Source organism: Neopsephotus bourkii, unplaced genomic scaffold (assembly GCF_033783945.1).
Source record: "Neopsephotus bourkii isolate Nb327-2 ecotype Australia unplaced genomic scaffold, CSIRO-AGI_Nbou_v1 NB_1423, whole genome shotgun sequence".
Lineage (NCBI taxonomy): Eukaryota > Metazoa > Chordata > Aves > Psittaciformes > Psittacidae > Neopsephotus > Neopsephotus bourkii.
In genome coordinates this window covers 3,952,713-3,976,881 of record NW_026901900.1, presented here as the reverse complement: position 1 = coordinate 3,976,881, position 24,169 = coordinate 3,952,713, and the positions used below count along the sequence as shown (strand labels likewise).

The 24,169-nt window shown below is 43.5% G+C and overlaps 1 protein-coding gene across 4 annotated transcripts in view; it reads right to left on the bottom strand.

Annotated features, from left to right (window-relative positions):
• Positions 1-24,169, bottom strand: part of CAMK1D (calcium/calmodulin dependent protein kinase ID) — a 219,777-nt gene that overhangs the window by 17,491 nt on the left and 178,117 nt on the right. For all 4 annotated transcript variants that reach the window (XM_061368111.1, XM_061368112.1, XM_061368110.1 and 1 more), the window contains 4 exons: positions 23,343-23,469; positions 14,323-14,398; positions 4,499-4,611; positions 2,346-2,424 (listed from right to left, as the gene is read on the bottom strand). In XM_061368111.1, coding sequence (XP_061224095.1) covers positions 2,346-2,424; positions 4,499-4,611; positions 14,323-14,398; positions 23,343-23,469 — 395 coding nt within the window. The remainder of the gene's footprint in view (positions 1-2,345; positions 2,425-4,498; positions 4,612-14,322; positions 14,399-23,342; positions 23,470-24,169) is intronic.

Genomic DNA, 24,169 nt, shown 5'->3' with positions numbered 1-24,169 from the left:
CATTTTGTTCCTTTAGGAGGGCCCAGAAGCCGTGTGTGTCACAAGTGCCACGTTTCTTTGTTGCACTCCAGCAACCAACACAGATGTAGTGGGGCCAAGAGCTGGATGCTTAATGTTTTGTGTATCTTGGATGTAAGGCTTTGGAAAATCTGCTTCTGAGTTGTACAAATGGTCACCTCATTCTCTGCTGGGAGTTGCATTCCCATTGTTTATTCTGTATTTTTAATACTGACTGTTGTAACTTGTTTAATTTCCTGAGGCTCAGGTCAGCATCATTTAGAAATGCCTTCAGTTGTTGGGGTTAGTTGTTTAGGTTTTGTTTCATCTCATGAAACCTGGATTTCATTTCCCAAATTTCCTTTTTGTCACGCAGACAATGCAGTTATTGATGGGACAATGGAAAAGGGCAGGTCCAGGCCTTGACTTCTCATCTCTTGTTTGTATCGATGCCAGGTGCTGATGCACATCTTTTTTGTTTCTCATTGTCATTGGCATGGGGGATGAAAAGCAAGAACCTTGCTTTTCTTAATGACTTACATTGCCTTCTGTATCACAAGCCTTTCCTAAAACTTTTAATCGTTAAAGGCTGAGCCTAAATCTTATGTTCAGCCTAATTTGTAATCACAGTGACAGTCTCCAGTCAGACAGTGGTACATCATTCCTACTATGAAGAAATCAGTGCCATTTCACTGTATTTCTACCACTTGTGTAGTCATTACTTACTGAACACCGTCATGAGTGCCAAATCATTAATTAATGATGGGGTAATTCATCAGCAAGCCAGAAGGTAAAAACCTGTGAAAGGATTTACATCTAGTCCCAGGACTGAAAACAACAATGAGAAAAGACAAACCAGTGAGTGTCAGAGACAGAAGCATAAACCCCTTTGAAGCCACTCCTAAGTACTTGTTCTAGAGCTACAGCCATTTGGTTTTACACTGCTTTGAAATTTAATACAATTTTAAGCTGGGTACCAAGTTCTGTCCCTTCATGGACAGAAAGGTTGAGGAGTGTATCCAAAACCCATGTCTGTTAAGGAAGCAGAAATGACGAGAGCCCTGCTGATGTATCTCCCCAGCCTCAAAGGGATGCAGACTCCATCCTCCAAACAAATGTCTCCAAATCCCAGTAGAAAGTGGTGTTATCTTAGAACACACTCACAACTTCTATGCCTGCACTTTTCTTACCATGCACTTTATACTCAACTATACTACTTGAGGCTTATCTCTGTGCTCAAATTGCATCACAAAGACAGTTTTGAGGTTCCATCAGGCTGTAGAGCTAGTTATGACTCTGGTCCAGTTGCTTTTCTGAGAGGCTCTGGACACTAAAGAAAACCTGTTGCCCTGAAAATGCATAGCCTAATGCTTTTATCCAGTCAGTGCCCCAGAAGCTCCAGAAAGGAAATGGTATTTGTGGTAACTGTGATAACATAAAAACACAGTCTAACGCGCATCTGGGGTGAAAATGTCATGCCATTGATTCCTTTCTGTTGCCACTATTATAACAACCAAAATAATACCAAGCTTCATAGATAATGATCCCTCTCTAAAAGACTTACATCCAGAGCCCATTTGCAGGTGTAGCTGGTAGTGTGGGGTGATACTCAGTCACTCAGGGTTGGTCAAAAGTACATGAGCCACTCTTGGTTCAGCTACATAATCCTTGGGTAACTTTGGTGAAGTCATCCATGTGCAAGGGCACCATCTGATTTAAAGCACTTAGCTAAGGTCTAAATTACAAATACAGTCAGACCACGTACTTTTCTGTAGTCCCTGCAGAGAGATAGCATTGCTATGCTCAATTCAGACTCAGCTTATCCCCCTTTAGGGTTTCCTATCTCTCCCATTCAACACAAGAGAGTAACAGCATGTAAAATCAGCCCCCTGCTGCAAAGAGGAGGTGTACTATCACCTGTGAAGCACAGATGAGGACTTTCGACTTCATGGGGTGCTCTTAGGTGCTCTGATATTACTTTAGCAAAGACCTCAGGAGCAGATTGATACCCAGCTTGCTGCATATCTGCAGAATTTGACCTTTTGCCCCATAATATGATTTCTCGGTTCAACCATTTTGGCATATCCTGCTGCTCCACTATAGTCAACATACATAATTCAGCATTTCACTGAATTGTGGTACAGAGACTCAACAGGTCGGTGCATGAGACTAAAATCCATCATGGTATTCCAGGAAAATCTGGAGGACAAAAGTGGGGATTGTGAGAATAAAAGCCCAGAGTTATTTAGTAGAGGTTAGCATACTACGTGACAGACATCTCTTCCACCCATGAATGTAAAACGATGCTCTCTGCTCTGAAGGCTTTCACACAGCAGACTGGTGCTTACCAAGGATGCCGTGCTGCTTGCTCACAGGTGTATCTTTTATTAGGGTCCTTCTCCATCAAATTCCGAATGAAGTCTTTAGCTGTAAAAAAAACAGAGTAATTTAAAGCAATAGGTTTGGTGCCCAGTTCTGCTGCCACATGACCAGCCAACAGCACTGATCAGGCTACCAATTGCCACCTGGCCACAGCACCAGGAATAGCCCTGAGTCATTTGTCATTTATTAGCATAGATAGAACCAAAGTGACTTAGAACAAAATCCAGGCTATTTAGTATGGCAGATGAAAGCTGAAGGCATCTATGCCTGCAGGTATATTTAGGAGTGGGATGGATAATAGAGTCAACAGGGTACAAGCCTGCCAGCTACCAGCTCCCTGGTCAGCCACCTGCCTCTGACCAACTCTGTGTTCTGAATATGGCCACAGCTGTTGGAGATGCCGATAAATAGTGGGAAAGGCAAGGAGAACACCACAATAAGAGGCACTTCTTATTGCTCACTCCAAGCAATCACATGCATTGGCAGCTGCAAGGACATGCTGCAGATTTAAAAACAAGATACTGAGGAAAATGGACTCCCTTGAGCATGAGGTAGTGTGTTTTTAATCGACACTCTAATGGAAGGAAGGGAGATTGCAGCATGGCATGCATCCAGTAGTTTCAGGAGGGAGCTCCTGAAAGAGCCACAGCAAAGCCAAATATGGGAGGAAAATCTTTGTGCTGATTAAGGTGATGGACTTTGCCCCAGTATGCAAAGGGGTCTGCCAGCAGACCTTCATACTTTCTCTGAAATCCCTTATGGGCTTAAAAACACTTCTCATCACATATAATTTTAGGCAATCCATCACAGCGATATCTGGACAACAGATGCAAGCAGCATGAAATATTGTTCTATGCAGAGATAACAGGATACATAATCTTTTTTAAAATTAAACACTTCTTTTTATATCTCCCCTGCCTTAATCAGTAGTATTAATGCATCAGAAAACTGCATTTTTAGGGATATTTCTATATGATAAAATATTCCTAGAATTCGTTTCTTCTGCATGAAATGACATACATTCCCACGGGTTGGACAAAGCAAGGACACTGAGCTTGCATGACCGCTTGGAGACCACACGCCATGCCAGTGGCACATGCAGGGTGCAATGCTGAACATGCTCCTGCTGCCACATACAGACAGTGATGCTGGTAGACAATGAGCCATGCTGGAGCCAGAAGCTTGTATAGGCACATTTGCCTGTAACAGGTTGGTGTATCTACCTCTCTGCCAGACTAGAGCCAGAGTAGGCAGGCACTATGGGTTCATAGAATCAAGGAATGGTTTGTGTTGGAAGGGACCTTAAAGCTCATCCAGTTCCAACCCCTGCCACAGACAGGGACACCTTCTGCTAGAGCAGGTTGCTCCAAGCCCTGTGTCCAACCTGGCCTTGAACACTGCCAGGGATGGGGCAGCCACAGCTTCTCTGGGCACCCTGTGCCAGTGCCTCAGCACCCTCATAGTTAAGAATTTCTTCCTAATGTGTAATCTAAACCTACCCTCTGTCAGTTTAAAGCCTTTGCCCTTGTCCTGTCCCTATAGGCCCTTGTAAAATGTCCCTCTCAGGTTTCTTGTTGGCTCCTTTAAGGTACTGGCTACATGTCTTCTGCACTGGGCAAGCACATGGGCAACTATCTGGATCCAACCACGCAGACAGTAATCCCAGTTTCTGAATGTGCTTACCTGATTCATTTGGAAGCCATTAATTTCTTGAGTTCTTTGGTGTATGCACTGCAAACTTGCTTTGGACCTGCAGTGCAGTGTCAGTAACAGATCCAGACTAGTTTGCCACCTTATTATTAACGACACATAAACCACCTGGTTTTTATTTGGATATGATGGAGAAATTAAACTGCTTTGTCTTCTTGGCAGTCTCCTGCTATCTTCATCTTCTATTCCAGCTATGTTTAGCACTTTGTGTAGGGCTGGACAAAATGGTGCTTAATTTGTTCTCCTGCAAAACTATTTCAGCTGAAAGAAATGTACAGTCTCAACAGTTTTCAGTTAAAAGAAACTCCACAGATGGTGGATGGTGCAATCTCACACCCAGAGGAGGATAACTGCAACAGGCACACATGCATGCATGGTTGTTGCAATTAAATGAGCAGTAGCTTCTTACCAGACTCAGAGATGTCGTCCCAATATGGAGAGTCAAACTCATACTCCGCCTTAAGGATCTGCTCAAAGAGCTTGGAGTCATTTTCATCATAGAAAGGGGGATACCCACAGAGCCTAATGGAGAACAAGAAAAGAGAGATGTGACCCTTGGACCTGTCTCTGCCAAGAAGGTGAGAAAGGGGGAGGGAGAAGAAGGAGAAATTCTTGTTTAAGACTTGTCCCAGTAAGTTTTGAAGCAGGCAAGCTCTACCATGACAGAGTTTTGTTCAGGGATGTGTAAACCCACTTCTGAAAATTGGCCGTATCCTGCACAAATTGGAATTCTGCATGATAACCTGGTGCTGTTCATCCTACACTGACATGCAGATATCCTGGCCTGCCTCTGCATGCTTTTGGGTGTTCAGCCAGAGGAGCTATTTTACAGAGACAGAAGCCCTTCTGTCCTCTCCTATACAAGTGGTAAGAGGAGCTTTCATGAGCTACACCCACAGAGCACCAGTGGCATCAGGCTGGCTTGAAGCACCACCCATGATCTCAACATTGCGCAAGAGACCACGGCTGTATAGGAATGTTTGCTGGGCAACTGGGGAGCCACTGGACACCACACTTCTTGGGGAGGAATAGCTGGTGAAAAGCAGGACAAGGAGCCCCATAGAGCTATCAGACAAAAGGCAGTATACACATGCAGGTTTTGCTGGGCTCTGCACCCCCAGGGACAACGAAGATGATGTCTGGGAGTCACTCCACCTCTACAGAAGAGCCTTCATGGGCTGCACAAGGACCTGCTGCTGCTGCTGCAGAGGCACATGGAGAGCCTCTCTCTTTCTCACTTCTGCAAGTGATTTTGTTGCCCACGTCTATTTGCCTATCTTGCCTGTGGCTAACACCAGTCCTGTCCTGGTTTTCAGCATTTATAGTCAGATTTCTCAGGACACCTAGCCCCAGGACAAGCAGGACATTGAACATTTGCCATGTTTGAGCTAAAATACTCAGGATGCATCCTCCCAGTACTGCAGACAGCAGGATAGTCACTGGGACAATATAGGGCTCCTCCAGTCATAGGAAAACCAGATCCAGCACTGTGTTAAGGAAACACAGCCATAAAACTCATGTGTTGGAGATCCCTCATGTCCAGCTGATGCTTCACGCCCTCTCTGTACAGACATGCCAGCAAAGATACCCCTTCCTCAAACTTTAATACCAGTCTTGGTAAGTGCCAGATTTACCTCTGAGGCTTGTTCAAGGTTTTAGCAAACTCATCTTGTTCACAGTTAACACGCCTTTCTGCCCCTATTGTCTCATACAGAGATGATGCATTTTTTTCTCTTATCTCTAATCCATGGTGTAAATCATTCTTTCACATACTGCCCTGATACTGAAATGATTTTCCACTACAGTTTTCTTAAACCCTGAATTAATCAACCTCAATAAAGCATTTCAGTGGAGAGAGCCAGCCATTATAAACAGACTGAAGATCCAGCTGAAAAACTACACTGTAGCAACAACAGAGCATGAGGGGAGAACTGTAAGAAATGAAATACTTAAGTTATTTATAACCCAAAGCCAGCCGGCTGCCCTGGAGGTTATTTGAACCAACTCAACACTTGAGGGTGAAAGGAGCAATGTTTTGTTAGCCCTGAAGAGCCAGTGTGCTTGATAAATAATTTAAATACTGAGATGCTGATCTGCATCTGGTCCATATTGACCTGGAAGAACCCTACTGAAGCCTGCACCATTATAATGAAACTCTGTGATTCAAGTGAATCAGAAATCTCTCTTTTTCTTGCAAAGCAGATGAGCCAGTCCTCGTTTGTGTCACACTGGATGACTGCCATGATCAAAAGAAAGTAAGATAACCTCATGCCAGACAATCATTTACATTCAGAGCAGGGCTGCATGCCTGCTTAATGGGCACAAGCTTGTGTATGGGGCTCAATGCAGCAACTCCTACGTGAAGCCCAGTGGTGGAAGTGGCGTATGAGAAGGTCCATTAAAAATAGTGCATTTAAGCAAAAAGCCACTATATGTCTGGATAATGAAGGAAAAATCTGGAAACTTAATGGAGATACTGGATCCACAACCACGATCCAGCTCTATAGGTAGCTATGAAGAAACTTGCTTCAGCCCTACAGTCTTGTAGGGGGATGCACAAACTGGTTTTCACCTTCCTCCTCTTTTGTCACAACCCTCAAGATTTTGGGTGCTTTACTGAGGGGTTTGGAAATGCTGGAGTTGACAGCACTGCAGCTGGATGGCCATTGGGGTAGAGATGCCAGGGTTGGAGGAAAACAACTCCTCCAAAGGCACTGGGAGCCTGAGCCTCTTCTCTGGGGAACTCAAGGGGCTCTGTAGGAAAAGCCCTCCATTAATTCCTTGCCTTTCTCAGCACTTTCCTTGAACAAACCCAAACTGCTCTGATAAAGCACTTTAAGGCGAGCAGACAGCGCTGTGCATGCCGAGGCACTGGCAGGCTGCTCCAGAGAGAGAAATAACTCTCTTAAAATGTGCACTGTACTAATTACCTTGGCAAAGGTACAAGAGCACAAGTTAGGGCTGCTGTGATTTATACACGCTCGTGGCAGCAAAAGGTAGGCACAAACCACTAAGCAGCACAGAGCTGCAGGGCTATAGCCCTGCTGGAGGGGAGCAGAGAGACATGAGCCCCTGCAAAAGCCTCAGCCTCTCCAGAGCCTTTCAGTCCTTTTCCTGCAGGCATCCAGCTCTTCCCCTGCTCCTCTGTATGGCCTGAGTATCTACACGTCTGGGGTATCTGAGTCTATTGCAGGTGTGTTTGCTGGGAAGGCTGATACATGAGGAAAGCTAGCGTCATGCAGGAAGGTATCCATACTGCTGGGAGCTGGGGACAGGGCAGAAAATAGCCTCTTTGAGCACAGCTTTTCCTTTGCTAGGGAGAGCTTGAGATGTGTTAGTTGCTATGACAGGTTATGGGCAGGGATATTCTTCCAAACCAGCCCCTGCCTGAGAGCACAGTGGTCCTGGCTTGGTCATGATGGGGTTGAACCTCCTGCATATGGGGACTCAAGGATACTCCTCCAGCAGGCAAATCTCTGAGGACTTACACCAGAAAGCATGTGAGAAGGGAGCAAGCTCCCTAGGACAGAGGAGGTGGCATGCAGAAGGGGAACACCAGGGCATCCTGGCACAGGGAGAGGTTGGGAGCCAAAAAATAGGCATTTTTGCTGTCTTTTCCCTTAAAACCAGAGTTCAGGGAGAGACTGAAATTTTAATCTTACTTACTTTAATGTTCTAATGTTACTGGCTTTACAGTAAGGGATGGGAAAGCCCCAGTAAATTACCCTATCATGCAATTTATGGCTGGAGGAAATCTTGTTGGACTTCCAGCAACTGGGCCACGTTCCAAAGTCCATAATAAGCTTTTATTTAATTCTTACAGCATCCAAATCCCACCGACTTCATTTCCATCTGCTGGGACACTTCTGTGTGAAAAAAATGACCTCACTATCAGAGGTTCTGCTGCTTTTCTTCAGATATGCAGAAAGACAAAAATAACCCCTCTGTCTTCAATGTGAAAGAATCCTGCATTGTCATGGGGGAGCTTCAGCACCTCTTGGTTGTCATCATTTTCTCGCAGTTCCTCCAAGTAAAAGCTTTTTGGAATTATTTAGCAACCTTATCACATCAGCGACAGATTTTCCTTTAACCTCCTATTCCCAGTCCTGCCTTAAAAAGAATGGGATTCAGGTAAGAAAAACACAAGTGGATGTACAAAAGAAAGATATTGCCAGGAGTCATTTCTAGAAGCCATCAATGAGATTGCAAGAGGAATACCAGAAACAGCTTCTCTTCATCAGGCAGAGAAAGAAACACCCTGCAAGATCTCATTACATATTGGGGGTGATACTAGAGGCTAAATCACCCATTTGCATGGTCAGTGTACAGCCTGTAATACAGGAGGCACTGGGGTTAGTTTTACAAACAATTTTATAGTGATTAAAGAATTCAGTAAGTGCTCAAAAACCTCAGATGTGTGGTGTGGGAAGTCATCCAAGTGCTATTTATAGGGATAAACACATGTATTTCTTCTTATTTTAGAAACAGACCCTCATACTGGCTGACACTGGTGCCCTTATGAAGCTGTGGACAAGGACATGTTAGCATGGGGAATATAAAATAAACTAAGAAGCAAGCAATGAGGAGCAATCATTTGGGGTTGTCTTCCTAGCATCTGAGTTATCCTGAGCAATCCAACATGCCCATGTACATTTTACCACCACTGATTCTCCTTCCAGTACCAAACTATTAAGTTATTCCTCACTTCCCTGCCTAGGCTTGTGTGTGATGCCAAACAGGCGAGATGACTGATCAGCTTGTTCCAAAATGTGACTCCAGGATGATGGTGAAAACTTCTGGCATAATACTCTTTGCACTGCCCTTGATTAATCCTTCCATACAAACATCATTGATGATTCATGCACATCTACTTGAAAATCAAAAGCAACTTGGCCACAAAGTGTGAAACTATGATCCAAGACTTATCTCCAGATAGTTGTGGTTCATAAATAAGAAACCAGCGATTCTCTGGTCCTACCAGTGAGCAAAATCAGGGGAAAACTCAGGGGAAAATGTGTTCAGCCTACTACAGAAGAGAAAGGAAGTGCTGACAATGAATAACCAGGGACTGAGGAAGAACATTCTGTGGAATGTTCCACGTTATAGAATCACAGAATCACAGAATAGTTAGGGTTGGAAAGGACCTCAAGATCATCATGAGGTCTCACGAGAGCAGAGTAGAGGGCCAGGATCACCTCCTTCGACCTGCTGGTCATGCTCCTTTTGATGCAGCCCCAGGATACGATTGGCTTTCTGGGCTGCAAGCGCACACTGAAGTCGGATCATGTTCATTTTTTCATGGACCAGCACCCCCAAGTCCTTCTCTGCAGGGCTGCTCTGAATCTCTTCTCTGCCCAGCCTGTAGCTGTGCCTGGGATTGCTCCCACCCAGGTGTAGGACCTTGCACTTGTCATGGTTAAACTTCATGAGGTTGGCATCAGCCCACCTCACAAGCGTGTCAAGGTCCCTCTGGATGGCATTCCTTCCCTCCAGCGTATCAACCGAACCACACAGCTTGGTGTCATCGGCAAACTTGCTGAGGGCGCACTCAATCCCACTGTCCATGTCAGCGACCAAGATGTTGAACAAGACTGGTCCCAACACTGATCCCTGAGGGACACCACTCGTTACTGGTCTCCAGCCGGACATTGAGCCATTGACCACAACTCTTTGTGTGCAGCCATCCAGCCAGTTCTTTATCCACCAAGTGGTCCATCCATCAAATTGATGTCTCTCCAATTTAGAGACAAGAATGTGTGGGACAGTGTCGAACGCTTTACACAAGTCCAGGTAGATGACATCAACTGCTCTACCCCTGTCCATCAATTCCATAGCCCCATCACATTCCAGCTTTGGAATATGATTTTCTATTTTTTGCATAAATTATCAAACTTCTCTGTATCAGGTGTGCATGGGATCAGTATTTAAGCTCCCCCATCATGTGACCCAGACAGATCAAAAATCTGTCTGCTGGAAATCCAGTGAAGTTTCTTGCTCTTCTTATGCTTTGTTTTTAAGCTGAACATGTTATCAGAACTACCTTGTGATAAGTAGTAAACCAAGCCCAACAGTGAGGCTGTTTCAAATTGAGAAATACTGCAACTGGAATAACAGGAAATCTCAGGCTGCTAAAATTAGTTTGTGTGAATAACAATTTCTCATGCAAAACAGGCTTTGATAAAAACTCCACTGGTGCAGCCTCTGCAATCTGGCTGTCATTAATAAGCGGCATTAGAGACTGGCTCTGAAACAAAGGTATTTTTTCCTAAGACATCCTTCACCTTGCACATCACAGAAACAAATATTTGTCTAGATAGTCAGTACCACAGAAACAGTTTGTTCTTCCAGTGTCATAAACTGCAGGCTCTCATGTGAAACTGAGCTTGTGTCTGGAGGCACTGAAACCACCTGCAGTAATAATAGCTCAAAGCATCTTTAATTTATGCCTGGCTTCTGTGTTGGATTCCCTTGAGTTTCCATCTTCTTAAATGACAACAGTTTGTTCAGAGTGGCTGTGAGGATCTATGGGAGAGGTGAGGAGGTGATGGAGGATGATGTGCTTGGATTGCCCCATGCATAAATAAGTCTCTGACTGTTTTGGCCATGTGGAAGTAGCTCCAACTGTGCTGGCTGTGGAGCTAGAAATGATATCTCCAGATGGGTATGGCGTTATATTGGAATTAATAACTCCTGCTCAGGGCAGGATTAACCACTAACATTTGCATCAGGATGGCTATGCTGCTGATGCTTGTGGCACTCAGCACAATGCTACACTATGAGCATGCTGGCTCTCCTACCTCCAGTGTCCTGAGACAGCAAACCTAGATGTTAAACCTGTGCCCATCACTGGTGGTATCAGACACCCCAGCAGGGCTACTTCCTTCTAGATTAGGGAAGGATCCCTCTTCCTCTCTACCTTTAATGTACCCTTGACTTCCACTTTCTTATGAGGCCATGTCTGCAGTTTCTATTCCTGGAAGTAAGGATGAGATCCAGTTCAAGATTAGAGTACATGGGATGTTGGTTGGGATTCTAAGCTCCCATTGCATTCAACAGAGATGGAATCAGTGGAGACTGGAAAGTGATGCAAATTTACCATAAAGCAGATGAAACCATGCTGTGAAGGCAGGGGTCTGAGTACGGAGCAGGATGTGATCCAGTAGCCTCAGCATGGGCATCTGGTGCTAATTGACACTGTCCACAGTCTCCCACTTGGCCTCCATCTGCCACTCCAGAAGGAAGGTTTCTGCAATGGGTTACACTTGCCAAATCCATATGGCTGTCCCGAACACCCCAGTGTGGCACTAAACATGTAATTCTTGGTGACTGAATGGCTCTTGCCGGTGAAATGACTGCTGGGTTGAGGTGCCCACACATAGAGCCCAGTGCCACTGGAGAAGCTGCTGAATGCGCAGGACCCCTGTTCCCAGATGGCAGATATGCCATGGGGCTATGCAGGGCTGGACTGTCTCAGCCATAGCTTGAGAGCAGGTAGGACACTGTATGTGACTGAAACGGCACTAAGTACCTACATTAGGGTAACCAAAGTGGGCCTTAAGTGCCATTGACTGTTAAGAGGAACTGAAGGACGTAGCTCACATGCAGAAATGTTTAGGGAGGTAGTTTGGTCTCAGACACAATCCCACCCAAGGAGTAAAAGTCTGGCAAACACATTACCATGCTCCTTGTACAGCAACACATTATTGCCATTCATTTTGAGTGTACATAATACAAATCAAGTCTTTATTATATGAAGCACAGAAACCCTGAAAACCTTTCCTTGTCTTGCAAACAGGAATTCATAGGAACTCATTCTTATTAAACTGTTTTAAGCCTTTGGGTTTGGGAATTCCCTGTACAAATGGGGAATTTAGATTTGAGGAATTGAATTTAGATTTGAGGAGTGATCATATGCCTTGCTTGACAACCCCAGCACATGCTAATTTGGAAAATAGAGAAGGAGAAGACTGAGTTGAACCATGCAGTATGATGAGATTGAAGCTGTTCGCTGATCAAAGATGTGTTCATAAACTGGGTGTGGAGGACACATTACTTAGCACTGTCTCACCCATATTCCTCAGCAAGACACATAAAAGCAACAGTGAAATAACAAGAAGTCTGCCAGCAAAAAAGACCTTTGCGGTATGAGCCATGGTTGAATGGGACTGAAAGCTTGGAAGCAAGCAAGGCCAAGTTTATCTCCAGGCAACCAGGATGCAACAGTTCACAGCCCTCCTGTGGGCTGCCAGATGGAGGCAGTATTTCATGTGGATATTTGACAATAAATGGAACCTAGGCAGCAGCTGAGCCTGGAAGTGAGGCAGCATACAGCTCTCTTCCTCACTGCATCCTTCTTCCTCACTCTCTCTGAAGCTGGTACTCAGTAAAGTACTACAAAAGCAACACAAATGACTCTATCTCACTGTCCTGCCATGGCTTACAAGGACCAAAAAGTCAAAACCCCAAACCTTTGGCCTTCCATGCTCAGGTTTGCTTGTGGGAAATGGTAGGTTTGGGTCAGCACACACCATCCTACAAAAGAGAACTTGGGAATGTTGTGTGAAGCAGCCTCTGAGGTATTCTGGCATTCCTGCTGTCTTCCTCCCAGCTGTAGCATGTCCCACTGGGCTTTGCCATAAAGTCAGAATCAGCACTGTTGATTTTTGCTTTATTTAGCAAAAGCTTTTTGCATCCTACTCTCCATGGCTGCTCCAAGATAAATCCATCCCCTTGCAAAGTTTCGTACTCAACGAGTTTTCAAATATTCATGTAGGTTGGAAAGCCACTCGTAAAGCTGATGTTTTTAGGCAGGACTTGGTTTTAAACACATAAACATGCATGCAAATAAATGAAGCCTTCCTATACTATCTTAATATATATATAAAAGCTACTTTGGGTAGCATGTAACTTATGATTAAGACGAAATGAAAGTGTAAAGAGTAAACATTGCACAGAGTGGATAATAGAGCAATGAAGTTTGTCCTGGCAAAAATAGTTCTACTACACCATCGAAAAGCTATTCATGTTGACAAGCCACTAAATGTTTGCATAAGGAGAAAGGGAACAAAGTAGGAATGCTTTAATGCTGTGCCTCATTGGAGCTGCTTTTTCCCCCAGTCTTGTGTAACTGTGACAGTTGTGTAAAAGGGAAAAACAGAAAAAGGGAAAGCACTGGTAATGCTGGCATGAAAAGACATTCGTTTCTGTGGCAGTCAACAGCTACACAGCAGCTCTGTGCTCTCTTGCACGAAAGGAACAGGCTTCTTGTGCACTACACAGTCAAAAGCCTGACCTCCTCTCAAAGACCCACATGAATAGGTCCTCCTTCAAAGTCTGCTAGGCTATGTAGATGCAACCTATGCAACTGTTATTTGAATGACATGCATGGACTCACAGATCCAAGAGCATGGACTACCCCATCCAGACAGGTTCACAGTCAGCAAGTTCTGCATTTCCTTCTCAACCCAAATACTAGCAGTGATTTCATATAGTCATGCATATATTTCATACACTCATGCACACAGAGCTGGATTCAGATCATGGTGCCCAGAAATGTTAGGGGCACCCTTCTCTGAGCAGTATTAATGACCCTTGGTACCAGGATATCCCTGTTACCACAATGGCCAGGACACATCTGCAATCCAGTTGTTGCTGGTGCAGGAGGTGGCTTACCTGCTTTCATGGCTTAAGTACTGAAAGCTGCCCTTTTCATGGATTACGAGTTTGGTCTTTGAAGGATTTCAAGACCCAACTGGAAAAAGCCCTAGACAACCTGGTCTGACTTCAAGGCCAGGACTTCCTGAGGTTCCCTTCAATCTAAATTATCCTATTAACCCTTTCTGAAGAAGGATGGCAGGTACTGCATAAGGACAGGCACTTAAAATCTCCATAAACACGAGTAGTGAGATCTATCCACCACTTTGGAAAATGCACAGAAGTCCTGGTCCTGTAGCTTTCTCAAGCAACCAGTCCCTACTTCTGTAAGCAGCAAATAGCCCCATTAGAGGAGCAAGCCCATACTATTGCACATGGTTTAGTTCAGCTTTTGAAGGGTCCTGGCCATTTCCTACCACTTCTGTCCAACTTTCAGCCTTTGTGTAACTGGAAAGTGTCCAGGGTTCCTGTTATCCTGGGTCACAATTGCCAGAGATTAACTTTTTTGGACAGACTAAGAGGGGAACAATGTGGTGGAAAAGCATGTTACCTGTGATTGAAAACCCAACAGATACTCACAGGATGTATGCGATGACCCCAATGGACCAGCAGTCCACAGCTTTGCTGTAGGGTTTCTGGGCCAGCACTTCAGGAGCTGAAAACACAGAGCCAAATGAACACATTACAACATCAAGCATTGAAAGTGGCCGAGAGGTAGGACCCTGAAACTTGAAGCTCCCTGAGTTGCCCTCCACATACAGCCCCTGGATTTGTAAATATCCCTAGTTTTTTGAAGTTTTTTGAAGATATTCACAAGGACAACTCCTGATGTGGAGCAAATTCCCCATTTTCTGACTAAGGACAGAAAGCCAACCCAATAAACTACATCTGCAGGAGAGGAAGGAGAGCTGTCACCATACCTCCCAAAGCCTGCCTTCCAAAGCCTGATGCATATCAGATTCAGAGGGAGTAATTTGTCCTCTACCTCTGGGAACACAGACACCTCTCAAAGGAACTAAGCCTTCTGCCACTATAGATTTCAGCCACCATAGTCTGAATTCTGCTAGAAGTGAGAGCCTGGGCATTTATTGAAACTCTGTGGGTCTGCTTTCCCATTTTACACCACTGAGAGTTAAAAAGATGCATGTTTTTGTTTGGGAGCCTGGAGTATTATGTTTTCCCTGCTGGGACCTTTCACTGCAAATGCTTAAACCTAAATTTTAAACCCTTGTGAGCCTATAATCTTTTTCATGTAAAGAAGCTTTTGCTTTATTCAAAGCAAAATGCCCACAACAATGCAAGAAATCACTGACTGCGGCATTCCTAATGCAGACTTGCCACACTGGGCTTTAAAAAGCACAGTATTTCCTCTGAGTACATTGGATTTTAAATGGTGCAAAGAAATCAAGAAGGGGCAAGTCCCAGCAAAAATATTCCTTTGGGGTTACACCTTTCTCTGCTAGGAGTCTTGCCAACATCAAAGCAGTCAGGTACATGAAGAACTGCAAAACGGAATTGTGAAGCACATAAACGTATTAAAACTTGAGCCTGACATTTAGTTGCTACATATGCTTTGGTGTATTGGTAAGGACTCTTCAAAAGTCAATAAAACTAAGGTCAAAACTGCCAGCAAGGGAGGGAACAGGAAAACAATAATGAGAAACAGAAAAGACTTTCTGGCTCATGGGCATAAGAATTTATAAGAGACTGAAGGGAAGACAGTGCACAAGGCAGAGGAGGCCATCCGGGCTTTCTACATGATGGAATGGGAATGCGAATGAGGGAAAGGGTGAAGTCACACTGAGCACACATTGTAAAAAGGAAGAAAAAACAGGGGAATGTTGGTAAAAATATAACTGGCAGACAGATTATGAAGACCCGAAGACTGGGATATGCCCCAATCTGCAACACAGGTTACATATGACCCCAGTTTTCAAATCATCAAGAAAACTGGGACCACGCCATAAGAAGTTAAAATTCTGGTTCTGTTCATATATTGTTAATCCTAAACCACTGTTGTAATGTGTGAATATACTTACCCACTACATCCCAAAGGAGTTTCTTTCTACTGTACCTTGCATGAAAGTCTCCTTACCTGGCCCTCAGTGGCAGAAACCTGCACCCCAATTCCTTAGAAGCCCCTGACTTTTTCCAGAACATGGGCATGCTGCTGTAATGTGCCAAGATAAAGGTTAAACTATTCTTGCTACAACAGGGGACAGAGTTGTGGAAATATAGAAAGTACCTACAGTTGCACCCAAAATGCTGGTGCCTAAGTGTAACTCCTTTCCTAATGGCTGGGTCAGGGTCTGTGTGTCAGCTTGCTGATAGTCAGGCTGGCGGGGCTGAATTTGAGGACAAACTTGGGATAGAAGAATAAAGCACCGAAGATCCGTCCTGTTTGGCCTGCTACTGCCTCCCAGGTAACCTGGCAAGATGGGACAGTCTGCCAAATTTATATTTCTCCTGTACAAAACAGTTGTTGCTCAAAGTTGCTCAAGATGACCTTCCCAGACAGCTCTTGTGTCCCTTAATCTGACTCTTTCCTTCCCAATTCATCAAAATTTGCCTCCAAGTTTTCCTCTAAAAGGAATCCTTTTTTCAAAATGTGCATCAAATGGGGTTTGTGAGACTCTTGTTTCCTTTTCGTTCCATCCCTTATGACTGAATTTTGTGACAGAATATGCAGACAAAGGGAGTTAAATTCTCCCCATTCTTAGGTGATCAGATGTCTTCAAACTCTCCACTCTTGCAAAATTCCCGATACTTTATTCACATATCACTTCTATCTTTGACTGTCTGCTCTTGTTTGCACCATTTTCAAGACTGGTAAACATTATACATCTCCTATCCCCACAGAAAAAATTATGCAAATGGATCCTGAGCACCTCAGATCCTAGTGAGCTCCTGACATTATACAGATAGGGCACATTAACATAATAGAAAACAAATCTGAGACAAGGGGGTGTGAACTATATAAAGATTCTCCTTCTTAAAGCATCAAAGCTGAGCTGGGGCATTTCTCTGAGTTTTAAAGAAGTGAAGAGCACTTGAAACAGTTGCTGCTGTGGATGGTAGGTGTGAAGCAGGTAAGAACCCCACAGGATCAAGCCTGAAGCAAACATGAGGCTACTACACCCCCTTTGGTAAACTAAAATGGAAAAAAGGCAGGAGGTTTAAATAATTGTTTTAAGGCCAAATGTCTGCTTTTGATTTTTGTTCCAAGGAGCAGACATGCAACAGGAACAGGAGAACATAGCTAAGCATCATCTGTCTCTGATATATGAAGACAGAAATATTTAATGAGCTGAAAAACAAGTCAAAGGAGCTCTCAGAAATGATGGCAGATCAGTGCCAAGAGGCAAAAGCAGAAGATGCAGTGAAAAAAATGCATGAGCTGATGACATTAAAGGATCAACACAGATGGCTGAGGAGGCAAAACATCAGTAAGGAGAAGGGGAAAGTCAAAGCTCCCACTTCTAGTGCTGGGGTGATGCCAGCTGAGCAAAGGCTTCCAGTATTGCACCTTCCCAGTGAATGACTGTGGGCTCAAATGCTACCCAATGGTCACCCAGAGACAGAGAAGTCAAAGCAGCAAACCTGGACCCTTCCTCCACATCGGGGAACTGTGTTTCAGACCAAATCAGCATTGCTACTAGCAACATGTGGCAGGTAAAGTGTTGGGTAATAGTCCCAGGGCCTCACCCTACCTGCAGGTACACGAAGATGTGCTTCCCAGGCCAAATGATGCGGTGTTTCACAGTTAGATATTTTTTTATTTATATTATTTATATATATATATATATTATATAATTTTTATATATAACTTATTTTTATAGATATTATCATCTTATTTTTATATTTGTTTAGTTATATTTTGCTTTTAATACAAGAAAAAATAACAAAAGGCTTGTTTCAAATGGAGGTTTTAAGAAAAGGCACAGAACAGGGACCTTTGGAAACCTTTCAGAGCACTGTGCCAATACCCCCAGTGAGCACAGCTATGCTAATAAGCTCCCTGAAAATGCAACTGATGGATGCCAAAACCAGCAATCCATGTTCCTGCAAAAAGCTCAGGTGGTGGGGATTGCTCTGATACTTTAAGCCTGCTGAACAAACTGTACAAGTCATGAGGGTGCCTGTTCTCACACCAGCCTTACAGTTAAAAGTGATTCTCCTTCACTCCCAGGATGGTGCTGCTCCCAGCAGATTTTGTCGTCTCATAAGAACTCAGTCTAATGCTGTTTGCTGTGGTTTATATGGCTTCCCACAAGCTGCATGCCAGAAGGAACCATGCATTTGAACAAAGGGTGAAGATTTTGATGATCCCCATAGGAGTTACATATCATCAGCCTGTCATAAATGTAGGAGGAATATAAATACCTAAATAGGGTTAAAATGGTCAGGCACATGGCTCAGCTGGCCACACAAATTGGCCTGGTGCAAGCCACAGCTGGTGGTTCAGCTGATAACTATTTTAGTGCCAGTTTCCATCATGTAGGCACATCCTGTAAGTAAAGAAGGGGAAACATGAGTGGGCTGCACATGTATGAGATGGCCAAGAAATCCAAGAGGGAAGGTGAGAAATGGGCAGAATTTGTAAGGGACAGAAAAGGGAGATAGTGCCAGCCTCATCATTTAGGACTCTAAGGTATCGTCTCAAGAAGTTGAACAGAAAGGAACAACCATTGAGAAGATGGTTGGATACATGAAAGGCTAACCCAGCCCTTCTCCTGAAGCCAAAGATGGTGCAGGGGCAGTGTGAGCTTCTCAGTCACAATATAAAGTGTCTTCCTCACAGTTGCAAACAGGCTAAGAAGCATATAAAGCAGCTTCATTGCCAGACCAGAGTCCCTCTTTCACTGACTCCTGGGATGAAAATGACTTCTTTCCCTTTTTTCACAAAGTCCTCCAGGTTCATCCAGTTCTGGTTGGACAAGACTTTGAAGTTTGGGGCTGCTCCCGAAGGACAGCAGAGTTTCAGTGCAGCCTGAAGTTGCTGGCTTCTTGTGCTCCTGTTGTCCCTATTTCATGTTGCTGAGTCAGATACAGGTAGGTTTCATGGACCGTAATGCAGCTACAGCCACATCAAGCAACCTCCTTCAGGATACGGCAATGAAGCTGAGCAATTCCACTGTCACAAGCTTGTGCCTGAGCAAACCCTGGTGACAGCAGCTCCCATGCTTTATTTTTACTTTATTACTCATGTTACTGCCTAAACAACTCCTGGGGTTGCTTTTTGCTAATAAGGATGTTTCAAAGGCTTATTAAATATTTTCAAACCATTGACTCAAAGTATATTGAATAAGTCAAAATTCAACATGGGAATCTAAATGCTTTGGTCTTGCACAGGGCTAAGAGAAATGCATGGCTCTGATATGTTCTGAAATTGCTCCTGGAGTTCTGTCAGAGCTGACAGTTGTGAAATGACCTTTCATAAAAGCACTGCAGAAAATAAAAGCAGTGAATGAGGTGGAGTCTGTAGTGACAGGACAAGGGGTAACATGTTAAAACTTAAACAGGGGAAGTTTATAATGGATATAAGGAGGAAGCTCTTTACTGTAAGGGTGCTGAGGCACTGGAATGGGTTGCCCAGGGAGGATGTGAATGCTCCATCCCTGGTGGTGTTCAAGGCCAGGTTGGACAGAGCCTTGGGTGAGATTGTTTAGTGTGAGGTGTCCCTGCCCATGGCAGGGGGGTTGTGATACTGTGATGATCTTAAGGTCCTTTCCAACCTTAGCTATTCTATGATTCTATGACAAACCACACAGCCTGGGTCCAGCCCAATTCCTACAACAGGGAATTGCAAGAATATTTTACTAGAAGTTGGGTTGGGAGTCAGAGCAAGAATTTTAAATCTCAGTAGGACTAAGATACCAGCCAGCAAAAACACATAGTTCCGCATTTCTGCAAAGGAGATTAGGCTGCCCAAGACAGGCTTTCTAACATCTTTTCCTAAGTTTTCAATGCTCCTAAATGTCTTGCAAGTCTAAGTCCCATCTACAGAAGTAACTGAAGGTTTTAAGAGACCAGCTCTCACAGAAAGCCAGTCAGCGAGACCCAATTCCCAAGCAGCAAAATCTCTTCTGAGGAAGGAATTTGCTGAGTGACTGGATTTGCCTCCGGGTGAGCACCCAACTTGACACACCTCAAGGATGAACTCACTTTCAGGCAGTTTTGAACACCTTCTTCAGGTTCTTATAAATGGTCTCATGCTGAGTAGCCCAAATCTATAATGTTTAAACTGATAAATCATTTATGGCTTACACAGATCTTGCCCATAATCACACTCAGGGTTTTGAAAAACAACACTTATCCAGTGTAAATGATGGGGTGGGATCCATGCAAGCCACTCCACACACCTAATCTGCAATCAAATGAGCCACAGAAGCTGCCTCATCTTAACGCAATTTAGGTGCTATCTAAAAGTTGGTTGTTTAGTCCCAACTCACCACCTAGACTCCTTCCATAAGAAAGAGAGAGTTGAGTGGTAAGCAGATAAGAAAATGGAACACCTTTTCAGTATAAGAAGCTGCATTATCAGATCCCTCTTCAGTGAGTAAACATTTAGATTGGCATCTTAACAAAAGTGGCTCAACTAATTGTACTGAATTATCCTAACCATCGCCATCGGACCAAAATATCTGACAAAACTCCTGAAGGAATAAGATCCCTGAACTGTTGACAGTAATTTAATCTGTAAGGCAGAGCTTTAAAAGCTAATGTGCTAATGAAGTACTGGTTATGCACATTATAAATATACTCTAATTTGATAAGTAATAATTTTGTCTTCAGAAAGTGATATTTATCGAGAAGCTTAATTATAATTTCACTCTCCCTTACTCAATGAATTTCCAAACCACATAAACAGGAGTTTAGTGACTTGGGTACCATTACTCTTTGGAGGTGAAACCAAGAAAAGTTGAGTTAAAATCTGAAATTGAAAAGTTGAAAGTACATCCTATTTGAGTTGAAAGTACATCCTATTTGGGGAAATCAGATAGAAATGACAGGAGGGTTTATACACTTGGAAATACTTGGTCAGCAGACATGAGTTAAGAGCAGGTCTGCTACCAAGTCAGAAGCTTGTCTAGCACTTTGCATAGTTGGATCTGACTGGATCCATTTCTGGAGATGAAGTATAAATAGTAGCAGATACTAATGACTTCTTAACAGAGCCCTGGGTGCCTTTGACATGTGATACGTGCCTACATTTTTCCAAGTCATGGAATTGTAAAATAGTTAGGGTTGGAGAGGACCTTAAGTCATTTAAAAGCAAAGTGGTTAAACTGACAAAAATAATTAATTTCTCATGAAATATTAGAAAATGGGTGTTCTACATATCTGTAAAGAGAAACATCAGGAAATGCATTGTAAGTGATGAATCTCTGCGTGATACTTCCACCCTACGTAAAATGGCTTGGAAAAAAAAACACACAAAGGTGGCAGACAGGACACTACATGGGCCAGCACTGTGGCATGTGCCCCGATCCAGATGAGGACACGTATTCATGTTGTGCCATTAGGAGGAAGGACTCTTACATTTATTTGGGGCATGAGGCAGGTGTTGCAAATTGGAGTGATGCTGAAAGGCAGGAAAGCTGTCAGATGTGTACAAACTGCAGACCACGTATGCAGAAGCCATGTCACCAAGGAACCACATTTGTGGGCATGACCACAGTGACCAGCAACAAAAATTTTCTGTGTTTGGAAAATGTTGTCTGGGCAACCAATTATAAATACTAAAAAGAAATAATAAAAGCAGCACTAATGAGGAGCTGTCTCCTGTTCAAAAAAGAAACAGAACAAATATTTAAAGAGGTTTTCTTTGTGAGAGAGGGGAAAAACTCATGTCAGCACTTCAGAAATAAGCGTCCATGACCTCTTGAACCATGGGGAATAAAATCCTGTGTTCAGTAAGGTACCAACAGGCCTGGAACACTTGTGTAGCTACCAGCCACCAGACGATGGGTAATGGGAGCTCTCAAACCTCTCTCAAAGCACTACAATTTGTGTCACATGCTCTGAGAGCTTCCTCTCCAAAATAGCAAGTTTTGTTGAGTAAATGGCCACGCAGAGAGACCACGAGATCACCCAGTGCCCAAGCAGAGGCACGCTCCCTCATTTTCATCAGCAGATATCATCTGAGCTTCCCTGTGTTTGCAGACTATTCTAGTCAGTGCCCATTTCAGAACAAAATCAAGTCTGTTAATTAAAGACAGAAGAGCTGAGAGCTAAAATTATGAAAACTGCTGCCTCAGCTCAATTCCTTCTAGTGCTTTGGAAGAAGATTTCCCGTCTGGTGTGATTATACATGACAGCTATTCAGGCTCTACAGAGTGCATCCTGACTCACATGGCTTAAAATAAAACGATGAGCTGATGGCTTCATAAAATGGGAAACCAGAGAAAACTGTTCCTCTGCCTGATGTTATAGAGTGTGTCTGTGCAGTGTGAAGATAATGCCCAGAAAAAGGTATTCCTGAGACAAATTTGGATCACTGTGTCATAACTACATAATCTTTTTGAGTTCTCACACCATGGTATCATCAGAGCTGTGAAAACAGGTGAGGTGGCAGCTGAAAAGCAAAAGGACGCTCTGACTGCTGGAAAACATTGATTTTTTTCCTGCTGGAAAGGTACGAGACAGATCTATCCCCAGGGAAGCCACTGTAATTTTAGTTTCAAAGATTTCATGGATACCCCAGAGATTCATTTTACAGTCTCAGCTGACTAGCTCGGTATCATAGGAGACAGGCTTTCCAGATGCACAAAATGAGTCTTTTAAATAGTGTTTACTCAAACAGACCCTTCTCACATTCATTTACTTCAACTTTTTAAAAGGATGCTGGTAAAGACACTGCTAGTCGGAAGCCTGGTACAACCACTGCTGAACGGACAAAAGAGCAAAGAATAAATGACAGGAAATAAAACATGTCTGAATAAACTGAAAGAGGGTAGATTTGGGTTAGATATTAGGCAGAAGCTCTTCCCTGTGAGGGTGCTGAGGTGCTGGCACAGGGTGCCCAGAGAAGCTGTGGCTGCCCCATCCTTGGCAGTGTTCAAGGCCAGGCTGGACACAGGGGCTTGGAGCAACGTGCTCTAGTGGAAGGTGTCCCTCCCTGTGGCAGGGGTTGGAACTGGATGAACCAAAACATTTTGTGATTCTATGAAATTTAGCTCTTACATTTTAATGGTTTCTATCACAGGAATCTGGATATGCTATCCTTTATGCTTAAAAATAATGTGTTACATTATGTAAAGCTTTTTGGTCTTAAATGTGCTTGCAGAATCAATACATTTGAAGCTATTCTTCATGTGTCCTGACTTAGTTACAGGGAGTGTCTTTGAGAAGACTCATTCTGCTATGGACAAAAATCACAGAAGTCAACCCTAGAAAAGCAGAGCTGGATTGCAGGATTCTCCCCAAGGAGAAAACCACACAAGACAGAAGACCAGCAACTTTTGGTATCTAATGAACATCTGTAAAACCTCTTTTTCATTATGTAGTGGCATTAGAAAACAACTATTATTTCTTTTCACACTGTGTCTGTACTGCATCTGGGAGAAGTGGACAGACAATATAACCAAACCTCTTACCAACATAGCCAGGAGTCCCACAGGCTGTGGACATCACATCTCCTTTACCCTCCATCTTTGACAATCCGAAGTCACTGATCATGATTTTTGATTCTTCATCCTGGCTATAGTAAAGCAGGTTCTCAGGCTAGAAAGGAGAACAAACAAAATGGGTTTTGAATATTAAAGTTCAGTAATAACATCTGCTGGCTTATGTGTTGCATTTAATAGAATCCTTAGTTACATCATACACTAATAAAAATTGGTTCCCTTAAATCCTAAAAACCTGCTCTTATAACTTATATGGAGATTCTCTCCAGACTTTTGTATAGCAACTAATGGAAGAAGCTGATTCCTTGGGCTTTGAGTAACTTTCATGGGATAACAAACTTCTCCTTTAGCACTTCAAGTAAGAATGAAGTCTTCTGCGTTGCTTGTGAGATGTCTGACAAATTATCATTTCATAACAATAAAAAGAAGGATTCATTTGAAGCAGGTAAATACGGTAAATCCAGGTAGCGTAATGAAATTGGTTTATACAGCATTTAAGTAAAGAAAAACAGTTGCTATTACAGAATTCTTCTATCTTCTCCACTGAAAATAAACTGTTAGGAGAGAGGAAATGCCTTTACAGTTAACAGACTTGCAGCAAAGATGTTTTAACTAGAGCCAATTAGGAAAAAATCCTACAGCACTAGGAAGTACAGCAACTTGTTTATGCTGAGAGAAAACAAGAACACGCCACAAGCCCCTGCGACTTTATAGCAGTGTCAGGCAGGTTGGAGAGATCAACCAGCCTCCATTTGCTACACCATAGTCCTTCATCTGTAATACCACTGCTACACTGC